Raw genomic sequence first — 25,657 nt, forward strand, 5'->3', positions numbered from 1 at the left:
GCTGGGACCCTTTGTCAGAGGAGAACGTTCCATTCCTGAATTTCTTGGACCTCTTGAGTCTCACACTGGCCTCCAATGTATTTCTATTTTAAAAAATTATTGTATTTATTTATTTTTGACTGTGCTGGGTCTTCACTGCTGTGCACAGTCTTTCTCCAGTTGCGGCGAGCAGGGGCTACTCTCTAGTTGCAGTGCATGGACTTCTTAATGAGGGGGCTTCTCTTGCTGTAGAGCCTGGGCTCTAGAGCGTGGGCTTAGTCGCCCCACAGCGGGTGGAGTCTTCCCAGACCAGAGGTCAAACCTGTGTCCTCTGCATTGGCAGGCAGATTCTTAACCATTGGACCATGAGGGAGTAAGTCCTCCAGCGTATTTCTTTGTAGACAGACTAATAGGTACATCTCACAGAACAGAGGTCCTCTCTCATATCATGGCATCACAAAGGCAAATACACATTTCTAGAATAAACGAATGCCTTCATTGTTGTTCCTTGTCTGTCCCAGGATGAGTTCTGAACATTCTCTCACAGGATCCTGTCTCTAGGTCCCTGTCTTAGGAGGCAGCTGGGGAGGTTGTCTTAAGGTGTGACCTCTGGAGCCAGGCCACTTGGGTTTGAGTTCCTGCTCTACCATTGATGCACTCTGCACTTTTTGGAACAGTTGTAAATTTTATGACTTCATTTTCCTCATCTGTAAAATGGGGATAATATTAATCCTGCCTAGCAAAGTGTAACTGAAACATGACTTAACAGTGCTTAATTAGAATTGCCTATCACACAGTAAGCACTCTAAAAATAGTCACTCTGTTTATGCCTGACCTATTCTCAGAAATTTTCCTTTGGTATGTTCAGGCCAGATGGGCATGGTCCCCAGAGAAACTTCTAGCATCCTTATGGTTACATGAGAATTCTCATTCCTGAGTTTTTCTTTTCTGCCTCTAATGGCCCCAGGGATGTGTTTCATCCTAGGTTTACAGTGAAAGGATCGTAACTCCAGGAGAATCATTTTGTTTCCTCTCTGTCATGTTGGTTCTCTGGAGGATAACTTCTCCACGTCATTCATTCATTTATGCACTCATCCAACATACATTTTGAGTACTCCTTCGATGGCTGATGCTGGGCTCAATGCTGGGGCAACACTGTGTTTGAAGAGCTTAGTGTCTGGTTGTACTTTCTGGATATTTTTAAATATAACTTTTTAACAAGTTGATATGTTGTGTTTTCATTTTTATTCAGTTGAGGAAATTTTCTTTTTCTTTTTTTGGCTGTGTGGCATGAGGGATCTTAGTTCCCCAACCAAGGATTGAACCCGATACCCCCCCGTAGTGGAAGTGTAGAGTCCCAGTCACTGAGCTGCTTGGGAACTCCCTCCTTTATGGATTTTTGTTGTTGCTGATGCTGTCTGGTTTTTCTTGTCTCTTGAGCATAGATTAGCTTCTCACTTCTTTTAGTAGATTATATTAAAGATCAAACATTCACAAAGACTCCTCTCCACCGCAGAATGTTTGTGAAGGTTTGATTGTGATGGAGAGACCTTGTGGGGTGTCCTCCCGGTGAACTCAGCATCTAGGGTTATGTTCATTTTTGGTCTCTGCGTGTGACTTTTCCCATCAGCTAGTACTCTCCTCTTGCCAGCAGATATTCCTGAGGTGACTGCCTTCCTGCCTGCTGTCCTCTGCTCTGCTGCCAGGGTGACCTTTTTGTCCTGTTTGTGACATTCCTGGGGTCACAAGCTATCTTGGGCATGGCTGCCTGCAGGGCTTCAGTGTTGAGCCTGCAGGTGAGAGGCCTATGCCCAGTGTCAGCTTCCAGATACCACCTGGACCACAGGCTCAGTCAGGATGCTTGCTTCTGAGCCTTGTTCTTTCTAAGTGAATGGTTCTGAAAAATATAATATTTCCTGCCATATCAGTAAACAAGGATGTCACAGTCATCAGCAATTACCGCCCTCCAATGTGAGCTGGTGAGTCTTGAGAGAACACAGAAGGAAAAGAATACCTGCCTTCTAGCAGCCATCAGACTGCAGCCACTCCTTTTGGTGAGCCTCACGGAAGCTCAGGATGTGAAAAGCACAGAATACTGGCCCCAGATAGCTGAGACGCATATCAAAGGAATAATTTCAGTGAGCCCAGACTCTTGCATCTTCCCATATATAGAAAAGCACTGAATTCCTTTACTTGGGATGTCTGGTTTTCTTTAATTAGCAATAATCTTTTGATGTTCAGACTACCTGTCCTTTGTTGCAAAACTTCTGTATTACCTGGCTTCTCCCCTCGTCTACTCTGAGCAGTTCTCTTAGGGTTACTTGAGTTGCTGTCTCCCAGGCTTGAAGTCCTAAACATTTCCACCAAATAAAACATAACTCTCAACTTTTAGGTTGTGAATATTTTTTAAGTTGACAATTCTCAAGCGGTTGCATGGTTCATATAGTCCTTAATCTTGAGGACATGGACTGTGCCTTCCTCTGTAACACTGTCCTGGATCATAGCATTCTAGGTGATCTAAGTCCATACTGCCCCAACAGCTGAATGAACTGACCTTCTTTGCAGCTAGATCTGCTTGAGCCCCCTACCCCAAATGCCATCCCTGGGCATATCGTCAGTTTTATAGCAGAATGAAAAGAAATCTTAGAAAAAAATGAAGTTCTTGTCCTCAGTGCTGTTGCCTTATTTCCAAATATTCTTATGCTCTCAACTCCAAAATAATAGTTAAATTTCAAACCACTTTCCATTCAAATGATGGATTGAACGAATCTAATTTACATGCTTTTCATGTCAATTGGCCCAAATGACGTTCAATCTCCTGGGGTCCTGTACCCTTGTCTGTCTCTTATAGCCTCTTCTGCATAAGTTAGGGCTAATTCAAGTTTGAAAAAATAATGGAAAGCAGCAGATCTTTAGACGTTTGCTTGGTCTTGTTGTTTAGTTGCTAAGTCATGTCCAGCGCTCTCGCAGTCCCACAGACTGTAGCCTGCCAGGCTCCTCTAACCATGGGGTTTCCCAGGTGAGAATACTGGAGGGGTTGCCGGGCCCTCCTCCAAGGGATCTTGCCGACCCCTCGATTGAACCCGAGGCTCTTGTGCCTCCTGCATTGGCAGGCAGATTCTTTACCCCCAATCCACCTGGGAAGCCCTGGGAAACCCCTACTTAGTCTTGTCCATCTTCAAATATATTTACTCTCAACTTGGTTAGTGCTATGGAAGGAATTGTGTCCCTTCCAAATTCGTATGTTGAAGCCCTATTCCCTAGTGGGGTGGTCATTGGAGGTGGGGACTTTGGAAGATCATTATGTTTAGATGAGGTCATGAGATTAGTGATGGGATTAGTGCCCTTATAAGAAGAGCCCCCACAGTTTGCTTGCTCTTTCTCTCCTTCCACCATGTGTGGACACAGTGAGACAGCAGCTGCCTTGACCTTGAACTTCTAGCTTCTGTAACTGTGAGAAAACAAATTTCTGTTGTTTAAGCCACCCAGTCTAAGATATTTTGCTTTGGCAGCTAGTAAAGAACTGGAAGGGCCATTCTGGAGACCTCTTTACAATCAACATTGGGGACCATGAGCAGCTATACTTCCCACAGATCCAACAGTTTCTTGCTTCACACTGTCTCAGGTGGAGGGGTCCCAACTCAGCCTACAGGAGCCCGCATCTTTGCAGAAAGGTGTCTGTGAAGATACAGATGCCCCAGCAGCCAGAAATGTCTAGAAGAGGTAGCAGGACAGATATATATATATATATGAGGATTGCAGGGGAAGAGACATAAAAATATGTTAAAATCAAGTCCTTTCATATTCAACTTATTAATTAAAAAAGATTATAATAGCCTTCAGGAGGAGCCTTAAAAAGCAGTTGAACTTTTTGTGTAATTACATTCAGAAAGAACAACTCAAAATCATCTGCCAGAAGCATCTCTGTTGGCAGGATCGCTTCAGCATCCCTGTGATGCTGGCGTACAGCTTCTTCCAGCAGGTGCACTCATCTAATTACCCGTAGGCTCTCGATCCTTGGAAATTCTCAGAGAGACAGTGCCACTCAAAATCAAGATTGGTTTAGGAGATGCGCATCCGTTCTTGTTGACACAGCCTGTTGTTGACACTAGCCCTTAACGTCCTCCAGTCAGTGCTTTCTCTTGGAGGGCCTGTGCTGTAGCCACATCATGTGCTCATACTTGATGGCTGTGGGTCAATTGAGTCCTGACCTCTAAGCAGCCTTGATCTTGCCTTCAGATTCTTTGGTACCCTCCTCCCACGTGGAGGGAGTTCCAGGCAGGCTCTTTAGTTTGTAAAATCCTGTTAGCTTCTTTCTAGCTCTAGCTCTAAAACTGAAATAGACCCATGGTACTAAGTGTGGAGGGCTTGCCAAGTGGTGCTAGTGGTAAAGAACCTGCCTGCCAACTCAGGAGATGTAAGTGCCTCGGAGTCAATCCCTGGATCTGGAAGATCCTATGGGGGAGGTCATGGCAACCCACTCGCGTATTCTTGCCTGGAGAATCCCATGGACAGAGGAGCCTGGTGGGCTATGGTCCATAGGATTGCAAAGAGCTGGACACAACTGAAGCAACTAGCATGCATGCGTGGACTAAGTGTGAAAAGTTTAAATAAATAAGAGTACAATAACTGTAAATCCATCACTCATCAGTGACTGGTATTTACATTTTAGTTGATTTCCTTCTAATAACTTTTCCAATGACTATGTATGTATTAATGTATCTATATATGCGTGACTAGGTAATTATATTTATATGCTTACAATTACATTTTTCATATAACTTTATGGCCTGACCTTATAAAAGTAATACAAGAATAAAATAATAAAAAAACAATAGAAATGGGTATACATGAAATGTAAGAGTTCTTAACCAGCTAAACTTTATTTACATGTCAGAGGTGACTATTTTTAATTATTTTCATTGTGAGTGCCTGTGGTGGATGAAATCGCTCCAGATAAGTGCTTCTGTGTTTTTGCTTCTCCACTCTAAATGGAATATCTCCATCCTGTCTTGTGAACGATAGATCCCTGTTGCTTTACAGAACCCCTCCCTTTTATCTGGGGCTTCTGTGATAGCTCAGTTGGTAAAGAATCTGCCTGCAATGCAGGAGACCTTGGTTTGATTCCTGGATTGGGAAGATCCCCTGGAGAAAAGGTAGGCTACCCACTCCAGTATTCTTGGGCTTCCCTTGTGGCTCAGCTGGTAAAAAATCTGCCTGCAATGCAGGAGACCTGGGTTCATTCCCTGGGTTGGGAAGATCTCCTGAAGAAGGGAAAGGCTACCCACTCCAGTATTCTGGCCTGGAGGATTCCACGGACTATATAGTACATGGGGTCGCAAAAGTCAGACACAACTGAGACACTTTCACTCACTTCCCTTTCACCTTACACTGATTTTTATTTTTATTTTATTTTTACCAATTTTTAGTGTATTTTTAAAATATTTACTATTTATTTGGCCATGCCAGGTCTTAGTTGAGGCACATGGGATCTTTTTAAAAATTAGTTATGACATTTGAATTCTTAGTTGTGGCTTGTGGGATCTAGTTCCTTGACCAGGGATGGAACCTGGGCCCCTTGCATTGGGAGCAGGGAGTCTTAGCCTCTGGACCCCCAGGAAGTCTCAACAGTGATTTTTATTTTTAAATCTTTAAATAACTTTATTGCTTCAGCTCACCTACTTAAATCTTTATTGCTTTGTTCACTTTAAACAGTACCGTCTGACCTCCCATCATGAAAGACGAGGTACTTCACACGTCACAATCCTTTTTCCTTTTTTTAAATCACTTTTATCACAATGGACATGAACTTGGGAAAACTCTGAGAGATGATGAAGGACAGGGAGGGCTGGTGTGCTGCAGTCCATGGGGTTGCAAAGAGTCAGACACAACTTAGCGACTAAGCAATAACAATCACTGGACCATCAGAGGGTCAAGCATTTACACGCTGTTCTTTGTCTAGAATTGAAACTTCCATGATTTGTCTATCGATTTCAGATTCAAAAATAAAATAGTGTTTCTAATACTCTGATTATGTAAATATTTTCTCCTGCAGAAACAAATACTGCATTGTTAACCCTGTGCCATTTGTAGGGGAAATGTATAAAAAAGATCCAAACAAATCATAACTTGGAAGCAAGAGTGAAGGAGGGAGGGGAAGTCCACTCTGTTTATATTTGACATTTTTTAGAAGTGTTTTAGAAGTTTTGTTTTGGACTGATAACATAAATAGTATTTCTGTTTGAAGTGTAATTGATTTACAATGTTAGTTTCAGACAGGTGCACAACATGGTGATTGAATATTTTTGTACATTATACTCCATTTAAAATTATTACAAAACAATGACTGTATTTCCTTGTGTTGTACAATATATCCTTTGTGCTTATCTGTTTTTTGGTTTCTTTGTTTTAATTTTTTAAAAAAACTTTTGGCCGTACCATGATGCATGTGGGATCTTAGTCCCTGCACCAGGAATTGAACCCATGCTCCCTGCATTGGGAGCACGGAGGCTTAACCATTGGACTGGCAGGGAAGTCTCCTTTGCTTCTGTATTTTGTATGTAGCAGTTTATACCTCTTAATTCCCTATCCCTGTTTTTGTCTCTCTCCCTTCCTTCTTTCCACTGGTAAGCACTCATTTGTTCTCTGTATCTGTAAGTCTGTTTTTTTTTTTTTAATTCTATACATTGGTTTGTTTATTTTTTAGGTTCCTCATATAAGTGATAATATATAGTATTTATCTTTCTCTGTCTGACTTATTTCACTAAGCTTAATAGTCTTTAGGCCCATCTCCACTGTTGTAAATGGTAGAATTTCATTCTTTTTTATGGTGGAGCAGTATCGCATTGTGTAACACATCTTTATCCGTTCACCTGTTGATGCTTGGGTTGCTTCCATGTCTTGGCTATTGTAAAAAATGCTGCAATGAGCATTGGGGTACATGTATCTCTTTATATTTGACATTTGTTATGGATATTTGGCCTCTCCTTCTTCTTGGACAGGTGATTCAGCTTCAGCCACTGTAGGCTGCTGTGAGTCCCTTTCCTTCCTGCCCTCCAGACTCTTAATCCGATTTGCCCCCATGGTGATCCTCCAGGGTCACACCTCATCCTTAGATTTCACCCTTGATATTCATCCCACATTCTGATCTCTTGGATTTCTTTGTATTTTGCTGAAATAATTTATTGGGTAATCCTGTTTGCAAGTGTCCATGCATGTAAAGCCTTCTAAGCCTCTCTCTTGATTGGATGTTGATTGGGTGTAAATTTTTACTGTGAGGCTAAAGGACTTGTTTCACTGTCACCTAGTATCTGATGATGCTGATACGCACCTGACGCCTGTATGATTGTCATTCATTAGCAAGTTGTCTCGTCTCTGTTAGTAGCTTGACAGTGCTTTCTTTCTTTATGCTTGTGTTCTGAAACATTATGCCGTTTTGGATGATTGATGGAGTTTTGGCTCTATGGCAGGCCTTTTCAGCCTGAAGGTTCATATCATTGGCTCCTGAAGTTTTTTCTTCTGTTACTTCCTTTCCTCTGTGTTCTCTCTTTCTGAGATGCTTCTTAGGTGGGCGTGGCCCTTCTTTGTTAATCTTTACTGTTTATTGATTAAAATTTCTACTCCTATTTTGCTCTATTGTCTGTGTTTTCCATGACTTGTTCCTCTAGTTCTTCTGTTTTTTTCTCCAACCACAATTTTCACTTCCCTGACTTCCTAATCTCAGCCTGCAAATTTTTCGTGGCAGCCTTTCAGATCTACCTGAAGTATTGTGTGAACATTCTTTCTATTAATAATTGCCTACTCTTTCTAGAAGCATTCCTTGTTATTTCCAGGGTCACCTCTTTTGGTAATGCTGATTTTCCTGAAGTGTCTGACAATTCTTGTTTGGCCCTTGGCATTCCTGACTTGTCTGAATGAAATATGCCAACAAGAGTCAGGTTTCCTCTGAAAACCTTCTTTCCCTTAAATGAGAGATGGCAGCAAACCTTCAGAGCATGGGCCATGTTGATAAACAAGAGCCATCTTAAGATTCAGTACCAGGAGGGGATGAACAGGATGCCCCCATGCAAATGCCAGAGGAAGAGAGTCTCACCCCAGGGCACCCCACCAGCCCTCAGGCACATCTCTCCTTTTGAAAAACCTTGTTCTCTGGACGGGAGACTCAGCTTGGTGCTCCAAGTAAAGGGCTTTAATTGGTACCCCCCGGGTCCACCCCATCTCCATTTAGTTCTTTGGACCAGTGAACTTGGGGGTGCTCTGTAGCGCCCCACCACTCCCCTCTCCGCTGGGAACGGTCTTCCCTTGTCACACTTTCAGCCCTTCCTTGCTCTGCTCATTTGGCTCCCCTGGCGGCTCAGATGGTAACGAGTCTGCCTGCAGTGTGGGAGACCAGGGTTCGGCACTGGGTCAGGAAGGTCCCCTCAGTTCAATTCAGTTCAGTCACGCAGTCGTATCTGACTCTTTGTGAACCCATGGATTGCAGCACGCCAGGCTTCACTGTCCATCACCACCTTGAAGCTTGCTCAAACTCGTGTCCATTGAGTTGGTGATGCCATCCAACCGTCTCATCCTCTGTCATCCCTTTCTCCTCCCACCTTCAATCTTTCCCAGCATCAAGGTCTTCTCTAAAAGTCAGTTCTTCATATCAGGTAGCCAAAGTATTGGAGTTTCAGCTTCAGCATCAGTCCTTCCAATGAATATTCAGGACTGATTTCCTTTAGGATGGACTGGTTGGATCTCCTTGCAGTCCAAGGGACTCTCAAGAGTCTTCTCCAACACCACAGTTCAAAAGCATCAATTTTTCGGTGGTCAGCTTTCTTTATAGCCCAACTCTCACATCCATACATGACTACTGGAAAAACCATAGACTTGACTAGGCGGACCTTTGTTGGCAAAGTAATGTCTCTGCTTTTTAATATTCTGTCTAGGTTGGTCATAGCTTTTCTTCCAAGGAGCAAGCATCTTTTAATTTCCAGGGAAGCTCCCTTGGAGAAGGGAAAGGCTACCCACTCCATTATTCTTGCCTGGAAAATTCCATGGACAGAGGAGCCTGGCAGGCTACAGTCCATGGGGTTGCAAAGAGTAGGACATGACTGAGCAACTTCACATATATATATAATTGCTCTGCTCAATCTTGTCCGTCAAATGAGCCAAGTAATTCTACTTTCCAGAGAGTTGCTGATGTTTTGGAATTACGTTCTCCCTCCTCTCCATGTTCAAAGCTTTTATGATTTTATTCCATTTTGTCCCTTTATACCATAATTTTAATGGGATTTTAGGAGAGAAAAATATGTTCCATTTTCCTACTTGAAATACTTTGTAGAGTTGAGAACATGTTATGAAGATTTCTACATCATTAAACATTTAGGAAACAGCATTGATACACAGCATACTCTGATATAAATGTATTTTGCTTATTGATTTCTAGGTTTTTAGATTTCTGTTTTGTTTTCTTCTTTCTTCCTTTCTTTTCATTTATTATCTTTGTTTTTCTGATTTAAATACAACACAATGCTTTTTTTTTTTTTTTGGTGTACAAGTCTTTGTCCTTATCTCTGGATAGATTTCAAACAATAGAATTTTGGGGTTAAAGGGTGAGAACCATTTTTTAAATGGATACCTAATGACCAAATTGTTTTCTCCAAGCTGTTGTTTTAACTGCTGCAAAGTACTAGTCCCATTACAGTGTAACTAGCATGTTAAAAGTAACCCCTGCTGCTGCTGCTGCTGCTGCGTCGCTTCAGTAGTGTTCGACTCTGTGCGACCCCATAGACGGCAGCCCACCAGGCTCCCCTGTCCCTGGGATTCTCCAGGCAAGAACACTGGAGTGGGTTGCCATTTCCTTCTCCACCCCATCTTGAAAAAGCAGATAACAGCATACAAATTACACTTCTTGATTACTTAGGAGTTCAACTATTGTTTTCATTTTTTTATGTTTATTTTTATTTATTTATTTTGGCTGCTCCAGGTCTTAGTTGCAGCAGTTGGGATCTTTGATCTTAGTTGCAGTTGGGATCTTTGATCTATTGCGACATGCAAGATATTTTAGCTGTGGCATGTGAACTCTTAGTTGTAGCATATGGGATGCTACAGTATGGGAGTTCCCCTCCCAGAGATCTAACCAGGGCACCCTGAATTGAGAGTGCAGAGTCTTAACCACAGACCACCAGGGAAACCTCTTATATGTTTTATTTAGTTATTGTCTTTCCAGTTTAGTGAATTGTTTGCTTCTGTTCTTTTTGTACTCCCCATTTACCTCATTTTATTTTTGGTGTTTATAATGATTAGAAGTTTATGTTTTTGTATTGGTAATGTTGATCTGTATTCACTTTTGTGAGTAATGAAACCTGGCCTGATCTTTGAAATGAGATGGAAAATGATTCTAGATGGCTTTCTTACCACGATAAAGTGTGCAGCTTTTATCAGGGCAAATTGCTTCCAAGAGCTGTCTTTTCCCTTGTAATTTCTTGAGCCATATTTAAACTGTGAATGAATGTCCTTTAACTATAAAAGATGAGTAAACATTTACATGTATTTCACTCTAAGTTTTTGATTATTTGATTTTTTCTTGGTCTATTCCTTTTAAATAGTCTGGTGGTTTTGTTTATGTCTGACTGCATTAAATAAAATTTCTAGGGAAGTGTTACTTAATAGCAGAAGTAATGGGCATCTTGTCTTTTTTCTCATTTTAATGGCAATGTGTCTGCAGTGATTTTCAAAGTGAGGTGTATGAAGTGTTCTTTTGGGGTGTAGGGAGAAAAAAAGACAAAGAAGGGAATTAAGCTTTGCTAATATCGACTGTAAAGAATGGCGCTTATACCCTCAGTTGGCCGTATGTGTGCCAGTCTGGTGTGACAGGCGTGATGTGTTCAGGCAGGTGGGATGTCCCATAAAGGGGGGCATTGCCGTAGGACCTTCCCTGTGCACTTGTTACCAGTTACTTGTGACACAAATGCCTGACTAGGGAGATTTAGAGGTTATATTAATCAATTTTAACTAGGCTAATAATCCAGAAAATAAAAAAGATATCTCCCAGTGAGCCCCAGCTTTTGGATCATCCTGATCATGCAGGCCCAAGTGGACCACAAGGCAGTGGCTGAGCTGGCATTTCCTGTGCTTCCCAGGGAGACTTTCATTAACCACTTTATGGGTTAAAGTGATAAGCCATCAGACTGGGCAAAAGTTGACCAAAACAAGTAAAAAACTTCTAAAATACTGTCTAAAATGTTGATCTGTATTCACTTTTGTGAGTAATGAAACCTGGCCTGATCTTTGAAATGAGATGGAAAATGATTCTAGATGGCTTTCTTACCACGATAAAGTGTGCAGCTTTTATCAGGGCAAATTGCTTCCAAGAGCTGTCAAACAAAACTCGGAGTCACGCACTTCCTGTCATCAACAGGCAAAGGGTCTGCATTTGCGATGCCTCCTGAGATGGCAGGGTGTTGTCTGCTGCACAGACTTAAAGATGAGATTTTAACAAAGACTGAGGAAATAATGCTTTTTAAAGAAATTCATGCTACCGAAAGAACAGTTCTGAGAATGGATGTTTCTGGAAATGTTTCAACCATTACGTGATATTATGATTAGAAAAGTATTGTGAGTGTGCTATCTATAAGCTCAAATCTGTGAAGTAAAAAAAAGTGGAGACAGAATTTTGTTAATTTCTTAAGAATCTTCTAAGTGAAGAGATCAAGTATTTTTGGTTAAAAATAAGAAAATGCAACTGCTTTCAAAATCAGTTTGCAAAATCATCTGTTGACATGAAGGGAGATGAAACTTTACTAGCCAAATATCAGCAAAAGTCTTGGCATGTTTGTGGGATGGATTGGAGAGCAAATATTATGACTTAGTAAGTACCAACAATGACATTTTTCTTCCATTTGGATCTGTAAATTTTTCTGAGGTGTATTTTTGGTGATGGCAGAAGTTAAGTATGGACATACACACAACCTAAAACCATATCTTCAGGTTACTATATAACAAAATGCTATGTCAAAATTTTCAACGAGCATGAATAATGTTAAATCCCAGCTTTCCATAAAAATCCAATTTCTGTGTTTTGAGAGAAAAAGTGTTCATTTAAGCAGTGTTTTAAATTTATTAGTCTAGAGTTGCACGTAGAATTCTCATATTTCAGACTGTGCTCTATTCGTGCTTTCTCTATTTGTTTTAATAAACTTGTCAGAGATTTGTCTGGTTAATTGCTTTTGTTTCAGAGAACCAGCTCTTTTAATTTATCTTTTCTAATTTATCTCTTTCATTATATCTTTATTCTGTTTTCTTAATTTGTTTTGTTGTTCTTTTTCTAAAAAGTTTGTGTTGAAGACTTATTTAGTGTTTGCATTTTTCTGTTAAGAATACTAAAAAGACCTCAAAGTTTATCTGAATGCTACTTTGTTATGCCTACTATGCTTATTAATAAGAATTATTTCCCTTTTTAAATTTTAAATATAGTGTATAATTTAAATTTTAATTTAAGCTTTGATATAGGAGTATGTTAAAATTTTCAATTTTAATGGATAAATTCTAGAGGTCAAAGGTCCAGCATAGTGATTATAGTTAATAACACTGTGTTATATACTTGAGAGCTGCTGAGAGAGTAGATCTTAAATGTTCTCACCACAAGAAATGGGTAATTATGTGACATCTTGGAGGTGTTAGGGAAAGCTGAGATGGTCATCATTTTGCAACATATAAGGGTATCAACACTTTGTATGGCTTAGACTTACACAATGCTGTATGTCAGTTACAGCTCAATAAAGCTAGGGAAAATGTCCGTTTTAGCATTTAAAATATTGACTTGTTATTGTTTCTATTTATATTCAATTGTGTCAGACCTGCTTTTGAAGATCTTTATTGAAGCTTGCTTTGTGGTCTTATATTTGATAAATTTTTGTACGTTTTGCAGATATCTGAAAAGTGACCTCTGGGTGGGCAATAGGAACACACACACACACACACACACAACACACACACACACACAAAGCCTCCATAGAAAAATGTCTACCTCATTCATATCCTCTTTGTTTTTATTTTTTTTGTCTTGGTGATTTGCCAAGGCTTAGAGAGTATCTTTAAAATATTCACCAATTTAATATATCAAAAATGTATTTAAATTCTTTTTACTTTATAATGATATGATACGTGATACAGAGGTTTGTGACTAATATATGATTATTTTGGATTTTACTCTTTTGAAACGTACACCGACTTTCACTATATTTTCAGTGCTTTTTATTTTGAATTGTTTTGCAGTTAGAACTTTCTTTTCTTTGACCTTTGCCTTTAAATCTTTTCCCATAATTTATTTGGTAAATTTCTCTACTCATTTTATTTTAAGCGACCCTTAAAGGCAGCTGGGGATAGTTTCTCTGTTGGTGGCTGCTTGCTATTGTGAAGCGAGCTGAATTTCGTCTTGATCCTTTGTGGCTAACCTGTTTTTTCTAACCTGGATGCTCAGAAGAATTTTCCTTATCTTTGAAATTCAAAAATGTTATAAGGATTTCTGGTTCTGTCAGTGTGGTCATTAAGCTCACGTGGATTATTTTCTTGCCATAAATACAGAGATGCAGGATAAAAATATAACAAAAAAGTTAACTCTGTAGCTCAACTAGTTGTGTGCCTACTTGCTTACAAATTTATCCTTCTCTTTCCTTCTAATTCACTCTGTATAGTAAGGTCCATTCAAGCAAAGTACATTTCCAGATTCCCTGACCAGAGGCAGGTGCCAGCAGGAGGTGAGAAGGTGAAGATGGATTTGCCTTTGACAAATGTCTCCATGGTGCCTCTGTCTCTTAACGGTTCCTGTCCTTGATCTTTGCAGAGCAGAGCTTTCCCTTGCACTGTCTCAGATCTTATTGGGCATCCTCTACCAGTTCTAGTTCCTCTGAGCACCCCAACTTTGAGGTCTGGGTAATACCGTCCTTTCCGTTTGTGCCTCCAGACTAGGGGTGGGAATAACTTTCTGCTATTGCTGATCTCTGCTAACCAGGCTCTGGGGGGCTTTGCAGCCCTTCTGCCCGCTTAGTAGGTGGCTCACTGTTTTAAATCCTTTTAATGAATTAGCTGACCAGGGCTCTGTTTTCCTGACTACACTCTTCCTGTTATTTTCACACTAAAATAACCTAGTGTGAAAGAAAGGAAGAGGAGATTCAGAGCCTAGAGATGAAAGTGTAGGGGAGGGTGCTGCTGCAGAGTAAAAACACCCCAAAAGACCCTGGCAATTGGGAGTGTTGGTGTCCATGCAGGGAGGAAAGGCGTGGGCTTAAATCCATAGCAGGCAGGAAACAGGAACTGAGACCCTGCTTCTACTGATGGCTGCCCCTCTTGTAAGTGGGGATTAGAGTCAGTCAGCCCACCGCTCAGCAAAGTGGCCAGGAAGCTTGTCTACTAGGAACTATGGCTGCCAAAGGAAGAGGCACACACGACAAATCAGAACTCCAAACCTGTGCTTGGGGTGGGGGTGGGGGTGGGGGATGCGTAGTCGACATCTAAACAGCCCATGTGGTGCAGGCCTTCCAAGCTAAGGATGAACGGACAAACTGGTCCTCGACTGGTGAAGCCTGGGGGACTGGTGCCATGGGTGTGGATCGCTGCGCATGTGCAGCTCCAGAGGGAGAAAACGACACCTACTGAAGATGCTCCTGCCCACAAAGTGAAATCACACCGGGAAACTGTTCACTGCTAGTGACAGAGAAGCACCAAAAAGAAGATTAGTGCCTTAAGAAACTGAGGGAACAGAATGACATTCCAAAAGAAAATATGAAAAGGACAGAGAATAAAGATTATAATGAAAGATTTATGCTCAGTGATAAAGATGGATTTATAAAAGAAACATTACACTTCTAGAAATGGAAAACATCATAATTTACATGAAAACCGAGCAGACAGGTTAAACTGTGAGTTAAGTTACAACTGAATAAAAGCATGTGAATGTAAAAATAATTTTGAAGAAATTGCTTATAACATAGATACACAGATTTTAAAAAATGAAAATTAAAAAAAAATTTTTTTAAAGAAACTTGGAAGATGCAATATCAGTTAAGGTTTAGTTCAAGGACCAGTATAGTTCAAGGACTGGGTATTTTAAGAAGGAAGGGATTTAATACAGGGAATTTGATGCTTACAAAATTGTTGAAGGGCTCAAGGACTGGATTTTGGATGAGTCTCCAGAAAAACTCCCAGAATAATTCAGATCAACACTCTAAGGGGCTTACTGCCACTGAGACCCCACTGGCATATGCTTCTTGTTCCTAAAACTTCCTCTCGACCCCTCAAAAGCTGGAGGATGAACTTGAAGTTCATCTGAGGATTCAGAAACCATTGCTCTTCTGCTAACCCCTTGACCACTCCTTCACAGCCAGGAAACTAGACAGTGGACAGCGGAACACTGTTGCAAGAAAGCATCATGTTTGCATGACTTTTCTTGCCTGTAGAAACAGCCAGAAATGGTCAGGAAAAAGACCTTCATCCAGTGGTGTGCTGGAGTCAGCTCATACCAACCCATGAAAGCCCCAACTGGTGGCACTGGTGCCAGGGGTGTGGATCTTGTTAAATGTTCAGGAATTTTATGAGCCAGTTATTAAACATGGCTATGCTTAAAGGCATGATAAGAGAACTATAAACTTCAATTCTCAGATGACGTATAGACTTACAATGAAATAAAGAAATGAAATGGCTAAAAACCGTATAAAAAGATGCCTGAAATAGCAGTCAAGGAAATCTAGTTAAGAAAAATGAAACCGTCTGCTTATACTCAGTGTCAGCAAGGCTCTGGGGGAAATAGACATGCTGATAGGTTAATGGTGGGTCTGTAAATTGTCACAACTGTGATGATGTTTTTAAAAGATGTCTACAAATTCTCTGATACTCCATCTTTCAAAAGATAGAGCCTGATTTCCTTCCCCATTGAGTGTGGGCTTCGCTTAGCATCTTGCTTCTAATGAATAGAATGTGTTGAAAGTGACTGTGTGATTTCTGAGACCAGTTCATAAAAGCACCCTCCTCCTGTATCTTGGAACACCTGCTGGGGGAAGCCAGCTGTCCTGTCAAAAGAACACCCAAGCAGCCCTCTGGAGAGTCTCCCGAGGATGTTGTTAACAGCCACGTGAGTGCCGTCTTGGGAGTGGATCCCACAGCTCCAGGCATACCTTCTGATGGTGGTAACCCTGGTCAGTGTCTTAACTGCAACCTCATAAGACCATCTGAGCCAGAACCACCCAGAGAAGCAATTCCTGATTCCTGACCCATGGAACCTGTGAGATAATAGATATTTGCTGTTTTAAGCCACTAAGTTCAAGGGTAAGTTGTTATATAGCGATAGACAACTAAGCCGACCACTTTGGAGAGCACCTTAGAAAAATGCTGTAATATTTGATCTAGGTATGCAGGCTGGAGAAAGTTCCCCAAGTATATGCAAAGAGACACATGTGAGGATGTTCACTGCAGAATGCTTTTCTTTCATTTGGATAGTAGATAAATAAATTGCAATATGGAAAGCTATGGCACAGTTAAAAGTAAGTTAGGTATACTTATATGGATTCGACTAAGTCCCTAAGCTCTAAGATAGATTGAAATGTGCACATTGCAAGAGCATATGTATACTGTGATATTATTTATGTAAATTGAAAGATACACACAGCAATACTGTGTGTGTGTGTGTGTGTGTGTGTGTGTGTGTGTGTTGCTCAGTCATGTTCAACACTGTACAGCCCCATGGCCTGTAGCCTGCCCAGGCTCCTCTGTCTGTGGAATTCTCCAGGCAAGAGTACTAGAGTGGGTTGTCATTTCCTTCTCCAAAGGATCTTTCCAGGGATCGAACCTGGGTCTCCTGCATTGCAGGCAGATTCTTTACCATCTGAGCCACTGGGAAAGCCCAGAGCAATAATATATTCTCTATAATTACACCCAAATGTAGGAAAATTTAAAACCATGAACCAGAAAGATACGTTCTGCCTCCTGAATAGGGTTGTTGCAGCAACAATAGAAGTGGAGAAATACAATAGGTGGGCAGGGCTTCAATATAAGATATTTCTAAAAAGAAATCTAAAGCAAATGAGGATAAATATTAGCTCATATTCAGTCTGGGTGGTGGGGCCATGGCTCATTATATTATTTGCTACATATTCTGTTTATTTGATATATTCTTTGTTGCCATTAATGTAGATTTTCTGCTACTATTTTTGGATTACTCCTTTGCTTTGCAAAGACCTGCACCTTTTCCAAATGAGCTTGCCTCTTAGCAAGCTGTCTTCTCTTTTTGACTTGATATCTCCTCACTGTACTCTGAGATTTCCTCATGAATTTGCGTTTTTATTCTTATTTCACAGGCACCCTGCTTTCTTACTTATTTTTAAGGATGTAACCAGAAACTTATTGTCTTCTTTCTTATATCATACTGTTGTTGACAATCTGCTTTTGGCTGTACATCTTCTTGAAAGTGCTTCCTCCTCTAATGATGCAGAACTTTTATTTAGCCCTTCACGTTGGTGTTTTCTGCTTACTCATTCCTATCTGATTTGAGCTCTGTCCAAACTCTCCTTGCCAATTGGCCTGCCCCTGCAGGATCTTTATAAGAGAACACAATTGTTTTGTAAGTACTTAGCCAGACTCTCTGCTGGCATCCATCTAGTGCATCTTTGCTGGAGTAAGAAGGGATCTTCTTGTCCCTGTAACTTAACTCTTGGGCTCTGAGGAGGAGACATGCATTTCTAGGGTATCTGGGGTCTTCTGCAGTTCTTCCTTAATCAGAAGCAATATGGGAAAAGCCTACAGCAAATTTCACATCTTCACGTGCAGGGCCCATGCCTCAGACCCTTCTGTTCCTAGGCATGTTGCAGACTGGGAGGGATGATCCCTGCCTAGCCATAGGACGGGGATTGTTGCTTCTCAGGGGTGCTAAGGACCGAAGGAACTGGATCCAGACTCCTTTAAAACAGCAGGTCCAGCATGGTCAGTTTGAGAAGCACTTCTCTCTAAGCTACTTTAAGTTGCACTTTGAGAAAATTTTGGAAAGAAGTTCAAGTGCATTTCTCTAGATGCACTCTAGATGTCTTTCTTCTTCTCTCTCTGTAGCCCATTACCAGTAATGGATGAAACAAAGTAGTTTAGAGAGAATTACTTCTCAAACTAAACTATTTGTGGGGAGGGACGAGGGACTAGTGTTTTGTCTTTTTTTTTTCCATTTTTTGTTTAACGTCTCCATCCTTGGCAGACTGGTTTCCATAAAATGCAGAAAGCATGAATTAGTGCAAAAATAAAGTAAAAACAGAGATATAAAAAAAAATCAAGTCCACGGGTATTTGGACATGTTCACATGCTTAGGTATTTGGACAATGCTCCAAATTGGTATAAAAATTTCAATGCTTTCATTCAATTCTTGTCCTTATCTCATTGCAGACAAGCAGCAAATAATATTCAGTTGGCAGTGGTCCACACACTACACTTTGAGTAGTGCTGCTTCAGAGGCCCTACAGAATTATGTCCTGGAATGCTCTTTACCCAGAATAATAATATCAGCCTACAGCAATGTGCCTGGGTCTTTGGTACTGCAGAGGAAAAAAAAAAAGGAAGTTATATTACTCTACGTTTTTTTCAGAGAAATATAACCAATAGAATATATATATGTATATATATATACACACACACATATATATACACATAGAAAGAAGTTTATTATAAGGAATTACTCTGGTGAGCCAGAGAGCCAGGAGAGCTGTTGGTGTAAGCTCCAGCCTAAGCCCAAGTCCAAAGGCAGGAGAAGACCAGTATCTTAGCTCAAACAGTTCAGACAGAAAGAACAAGCTTCTATTCAGACCTCTAACAGATTGGATCAGGCCCAACTACCTTGGGGAGGGCAGTCTTCTTTACTCAGACTGCCAATTTAAATGTTAATCTCACCCCAGAACACTCTCACAGACATACCCAGAATAACGTTTAACCAAATACCTGGGCACGCCGTGATCCAGTCACGGTGACAGAAAATTAACTGTCGCTGAAGAGCATCGTCTCAAGGCAAGGGGAGTGAGCCTCTTTGGTTTGTTACTTTGCCAAGAAGGATACCAGTTCCTCAATCCTGAAAACAGCAACTTCTTTTGTTTTTAGCCTCCTGACAAGTCATCTTTGATATGACCATGGAGCGTGGTGGTACCCAGGAAATAGACTCTTTTTCATTGCTGGTGCTTTTCATTCAAATAGCCCCCTCCTCCTGATACAGTCAGGCTTCCCTGGAGGCTCAGATGGTAAAAAAATCTGCCTGCAATGTGGGAGACCTGGGTTCACTCTCTGGGTCAGGAAGATACTCTGGAGAAGAGAATGGCAACCCACTCCAGTATTCTCGCCTGGGGAACCACGTGGACAGAGGAGCCTGGTGGGCTGCAGTCGATGAGGACACGACTGAGCGACTAGGCAGGAGCAGAGCCTGATACAGTCAGCTGCTTGCTGAAACCGCTCAGCGCTCGGGCCCCCTGGTGCTCTGTTGTATACACACTGAATTGCTTGGCACATCCATGGCTTGCAATGCCAGCCAGCTTCTCTCTGAAACTCACCCTTGGCCAGGTTCTTCCTGATCCTCCTTCAAAAGCTAGCGTGTTTTATCTTCCACCTGACATATCGTGACCTTCTTCTGCCCCACATCCCACTTCACGTAATCCTTAGCAAATAATTACTGATGATATTTATTGAGAACATTTCTGACGCTAAGTCAAGTGCTTTGTGTATCTTATCTTATTTCATGGTTTACACAATCCTATGCGGTATGTGTCAAACCCCCACTTTTACAGAGGAGAAGGCTGAGGCTTACAGAGGTTAATTTATTTACCTACATGGCTAATCAGTGCAGAGCTAGTATTTAAATCTAACACTGCTTTTGACCAGATAGTCATGTTTCCTAGCTAGGAAACCATATGAATTCACAGAAAATACAGAAAAAAATGTTCACATGATAAACAGTCACTTAATAGTTCTCAGTGAGTAAAATAACCATTAAAAAATATATATATAAGGATCCATCTCGAAGATTTAGTTCAGGACCATGTCTGTCTTTGCTGATGAACTGATATGTTTCCCTTCCATAGCCAAACAGAGAACCTTAAAAGCCTGGATTTCCCCAGGTGGCTTGGGGTGAAATTTAGTCTTTAATTGCAGCGGCTGTTTTTAGCTTACTTGGGATAATGTTCTTCCCTTTCTTGAACATGACTTTATTTATCTCTACGGATGGCTCAATTGCACGTGTTTCCTTTCCCACTAGACTTTGAGTGTTTCGGGTGGATGAACTGAATATGGACCTAATTTTGTAGACTGCTTTTTCCAGAAGCAAATTATGCTGGTCTATCGAGTGGGACTCAGTTGCGACCAGTTTTCTCTGCAGAATACTCAGCATTTCTTCTGCAGCTGAATGTGGCTTGGACACATGTGTTTGAGTATAACCTTGTTATGGCAGCTGTAAAAATGTGTGTGGTGGGGCCAGAGCTTCGGACAACCAAGTAAAAGGTGATCATGGGAAGAGGTTTACAAAATGCTGAGACACTGGAGTCATGAGCGGTGGCGTGGGAAGAGATGCTTTCTGTGCCTTACTGACCTCAGTGGGGCCTCCTTCCAGGTGGCAAAATTAGAGATCAGTGTGGGTGCTTTCCCATGTTTATGAAGGATTTCAATGATGGTTAAAACAACAGATTAACTGGGTCCTGGGGCCAGTGCTGAGAGGGACGCTGAAACCACACAGGAAGTGTTAGCCAGTATGGATGTATCACTCCCAGGACCATGGGACTCGGTCTAGGCTGAAATGACCACAGTGGCACATGGTGCCCCAAATCAGGGCTAGCCATAGGAAAGGGAGAGTGGTCCTACCTTGTGCGTCTGATTCTCATCTTTAAACCTGTTTGGTCTGGAATGTAACTTTGAGAAAAGAGGTGTTGGTAATTGAAGTTGTCTTCCAAAGAAAGATTCTTAAAAAAAATTTTTTTTGTTATTTTAAATTTGATTTTATTTATTTGGTTGCACTGGGTCTTCACTGTGGCACCAGGATCTTTTGTTGTGGCATGTGGGATCTAGCTCCCTGACCAGGGATGGAACCCAGATCCCCCGCATTGGGAGCTCGGTGTCTTAGCCACTGGACCACCAGGGAGGTCACCCAAAGAAAGATTCTTGCCCGTTTATGTATAAGGATAGATTTGGCTGGAAGGGGGAAAGTCTGACTTATAATTAGCTGAAGATGTGCCCCTTACAGTTGTCGAAGGCTTGCATACTCTGTGATTCCCTCCTGTCACTTGCGATCGGCCCGTGGATGGAGGGATGTTAGCCGTGGAAAGAGTTAAGGGTGCACTGGAGGCTGGTGGCTGGCTCCAGCCTCAGCCATGTGTCTGTTTTACTTTTCAGGGCCCAGAACATTTGTGAGAATCATCCCAGTTGTTATGATGAGAGAAAAGTACCTTTGATAGAAATAGAGAAATCAGGAATTGTGGCCTATTTTTTAGGAAGATAATTAATTCATTTTTCCACATCTTAAGTTTGAAATGAGGGTTTGACATCCGGGTGGAAATGTCTGGTGGAGAGCTGAGGTTGCTTAGTTGAAAAATAGCTTAGGAGGCTTGTGTTCTAGAATGGATTCTTCCACTCACCGGCTTCCTGCTCTTGGTCAAGCCCTGGAGCTCTTGGGAGTCTCATGGGTTGATCTCTAAGTCAGTAGCTCTCAGACCATCCAGGAGTATGCTGGAGTGGGCTCTAGTCAGGAGGGAGAGAGAGGAAGGGGCATCCTGCTGGCCTGTCACTCAGGCCTGTAGTGTCACAGGGAAAAGAAGACAGCACCCTCCCCCCACAGCATCCATCACCAGGGACAGTTGATTGTCATGAGTGTGACTTGAGGGACACAAGGTTTGGGAGCCCGGAAGCCCTGAACAGTCATCCCCAGAGACTGGCCTTCTGTCGGCTGTCTCTTTCTGTAATTTACACCTTGTTGCTCAGCAGTGCCTTAAGGGGCTGCTAGGACCACTCTGGCTTAACACACAGATGCAAATTTTAATGCCCAGAGGGACTCTACAAGGGACTCACAGGGAGAATGATTGGTGTGTGGGAGACAGCACAGGGGCCGTTTCTCTCCCACAGAGCCCCTGGCAAGGGAGGCCTCAACCTCTGCTTGCATGCCCCCAGTGGTGGGGAGATCACCCCTTCCTGTGCCCCAGTTCACCTTCCTGGAGCTCTGTTAAAAGGGTGTCCTCTACCTGCACCCTAGAATTGACTCCTGCTGCCTCCTGCCTGTTCCCCAATTCCACCCAGAGGCTTTGCTATCCTCTTAGCCCCCTTTGCAGATGGGGAAGCAGAACCAGATATGCCCCACGACTCACTATGACAGAATCTGCTCTTTCCACTATGGGCAAACCCAACTTTCTCTCTCTCTTTTTCATATTCTTATCCATTATGGTTTATTACAGGATATTGAACATAATTCCCTGTGTTACACAGTAGGACTTTTTATGTATTCTAAATGTAGTAGCTTGCATCTACCACCCCAAACTCCCAGGAAAATTCTTCCCTGCTTCCCCTACCCCTTGGCAACCACGAGTCTGTTCTTGTGTCTGTGAGTCTGTTTTGTAAAGTTCATCTGTGTCGTATTTTAGATCCACGTATGTGATATCGTTTGATGTTTGTCTTTCTCTGTCTTCACTTACTTTGATAATCACTATGTCCATCCATGTTGTTGCAAATGGCATTATTCCATTCTTTTTAATGGCTGAGTAGTACTCCATTGTCTGTGTGTGTGTGTGTGTGTGTGTGTGTGTGTGTATCTCTCACATCTTTACCCGTTCATCTGTTGGTGGCTGTTTAGGTTGTCTCCATGTCTCAGCTGTTGTGAATAGTGCCACTGTAAACATACGGGTGCGTGGATCTTCTTGAATTAAAGTTTTGTTTGCATATATGCCCAGGAGTGGGATTGCTGGATCATTTGGCAACTCTGTTTTTAGTTGTTTGAGGAACCTCCATGCTGTGAGAGACCCAACTTCCTAACTATATCTCTCGTCCCTCCCTTTCACCTTAGTCTCTGGCCCCCTTGCACTGGTGGGAACTTCACACCCCCGGGGGTAGCGCTCTGGGCCGAGGATCCCGGAGGGTTTGTTAGTCTGGTCTAAGGGGATGCTTTCATTTCCTGTGGCAGTCCTGGAAGCTGCTTCATTCTGAGACACCTTGGGATGCTCCCCACCTTTCCAGCAGGTCAGGTGTGACTGGCATCTCAGAGGGCTGTGCTCATGAGCCACTCGTGCTAATAGGCGCAGGGCCGCTTCTCAGGGGTGCAGGCTGTTGTCTGTGTTCTCTCAGAGCCTGGCATGTCCGACCTGCTTTGAGTGCAGTATAAGTGCAATGCCTGCTTTACTTGGGGAAAATGAAACACTTGGATTTCTATACAGTCACAGCTAAGACATCTGGTCCCTGGATACACTCACATTTCTAGGGTGTTCAATCCTTTCTTATGAGGACAGAGAAAGGGTTTATCAGGCCAGAGAAAGGAGCAGTGCATCCTTGTTTGCATGGGGAGCTGGTTGATGCCAGGGTATCCCACAGTCTGCCAGAACCCCATGGCTTAAGTTCACTATGAAATGGGGAAAATGAAGTAAGATGTACAGTGAAGGAAAAGATAGAATTTGGGGGCATTTGGGGATCGTTCTCGGGGGGACCCTGGTACTCTGACTTTCCCTCTACCAATGTTACTGTTATTTAAAAAAATACCCCTGGCCGTCCGAACACCGGGATGGTCCTTCAGGAAGGAAAAGAGGAATGGATGATGATGTCTTTCTCTCCCCCTCTACCTCCTGTCTGTCGTGAGCAGGGAGAAGATGCCTTTTCACCATGTGACCGCTGGCCTGTTGTACAAGGGGAATTACCTCAACCGATCTCTCTCTGCTGGCAGTGACAGCGAGCAGCTGGCTAACATCTCTGTGGAGGAGTTGGACGGTAAGGAGCCCGCCCAGCCTGGGAGGTTAGCCACCCAAGGGAGCCATCTGGGGCTGTCGTGCATCTAAGACCCTGGCCATCAGTTGTGGCCAGGTCTAACCATGATGCGGCAGGAAAGAGTTCAGAGATCACTTTTGCCCAGAAGACCCCTTTGTGTGAGATGGACCTGGTGGCCTGAAAAATCTATGGTGAATGTTTTGGTTCCTTTGGATACCAACTGGGGAGATAGCCTTCAGCTCTCCACATGTTATTTTCCAGTTGATGGAATCTTGATCACCAATAGTGTGGTCCTGTTTCCCTCTTGTCCACGATGGGGCCCAGCTGTGGGGGAGATTGTAGCTCTGTTAATGGCCGTCTCTTGACTTGAGGCCTTTGAATGGTGCTTTGAATCCTGTCCAGATCAGAATCATTTGAAATCTGTGTCCAGGTGGAAATAGCCAGCAATTATTTTGATTGCCTCTGTAACAGTATAACCCTGCCTTAGGGTTGGGAACGAACCAGAGAACATGGTGACTGAATTCATCCTGGGACAGTGCCCCCTCTGTAGCCTGGGGGAATCAACTCCTTAATTAAAAAATTAAAATGAGGAAGAAAGAATTCTTTTTTTTTAGGATAGAGAATTAGATTAATTCGGCCAGATGTTTGCCTAGGTACTACATCTGCTGAAGCCAAGCCAGATCGGTTTCCCGTCTTGTTTTGGAATGCTGTGTTCCTGGTAACACACTGTTTTAAAACAAGAAGTTGAAATTTACTTTCTAAAATAGGGAAGTTAAAATTACCTCAGATGGCCCGTAGCTTTGCTTTTAAGTGTAATAGTCTGAACCAGTGTGCTTTCTCTTAGCACGTTTCTTCCAAGGGAAAGATGGGGAGTTTCAGTTCTGGGCCAGGGAAGCCGAACTTGCTTCACAATTGATCAGCAGGAGATGCAACAAGTAAGGACAGGGACATCGGATAGCTTTCTTGCTCTCGCCCATGTTCTTTGCTTACTTCTTGACAGTCATACCACGTTTTATTATACTTTGCCTTATTGCACTTCTCAGATACTGCAGTGTTCTTTTTTTTTTTTTTTTTAAACAAATCTAAGGTTTGTGGCAACCCTAAATTGTCAGATGCTGGTTAACTTTTTTTATTGCTAAAATGTTTTTTAATTAAGGTACGTACACTGGACATAATGCTATTGCACACTTAACAGACTACACAATGTAGTGTAAACACAACTTTTTAAAAAAGGATATTTTATTTTATTTATTTGGCTGCTCCGTGTGGCCTGTGAGATCTGAGTTCCCTAGCCAGAGATTGACCCCATGCCTCCTGCAGTGGGAGCGTGGAGTCTTAACCACTGGACCACCAGAGAAGTCCATAAACATCACTTTTACATGCACAGGGAAACTAAGTGATTCACTGATTCCCTTCATTGTGATATTAATATAAGCTTTATTGCAATAGCCTGGAACTGAACTCGTGGTATCTCCCAGGCCTCCCTATAGAGGCTTGCTTATTTCCATGATGAAGCAGTGAAGCTCAGGGCCCAGTGGGCTGGGTTTGGGGGAGAGGCTGGAGGGGGGTCAGAGGAAGGAGAGTGATGTGGCCAGAGCCAGGCTCCTCAGGTCCAGCAGCTGCTCACTGTGGTCCAGACAGACTGAGGGCCAGAGAGGAAAGTTGTGCCTGCATATCTCCTGGCCTTTAGTTGGCTAGAGGATATTCGGACAAGGGCTTGGAAGCAAAAAACAGAGCC

The 25,657-nt window shown here is 42.3% G+C and overlaps 1 protein-coding gene across 1 annotated transcript in view; it reads left to right on the plus strand.

Annotated features, from left to right (window-relative positions):
- The window catches only part of CALN1 (calneuron 1), a 414,134-nt gene that overhangs the window by 20,407 nt on the left and 368,070 nt on the right, over positions 1-25,657 (plus strand). The window contains exon 2 of the mRNA XM_018041016.1: positions 23,798-23,922. Coding sequence (XP_017896505.1) covers positions 23,805-23,922 — 118 coding nt within the window. The 5' untranslated portion in view covers positions 23,798-23,804. The remainder of the gene's footprint in view (positions 1-23,797; positions 23,923-25,657) is intronic.

Source organism: Capra hircus, chromosome 25 (assembly GCF_001704415.2).
Source record: "Capra hircus breed San Clemente chromosome 25, ASM170441v1, whole genome shotgun sequence".
In the NCBI taxonomy this organism is placed as follows: Eukaryota; Metazoa; Chordata; class Mammalia; order Artiodactyla; family Bovidae; genus Capra; species Capra hircus.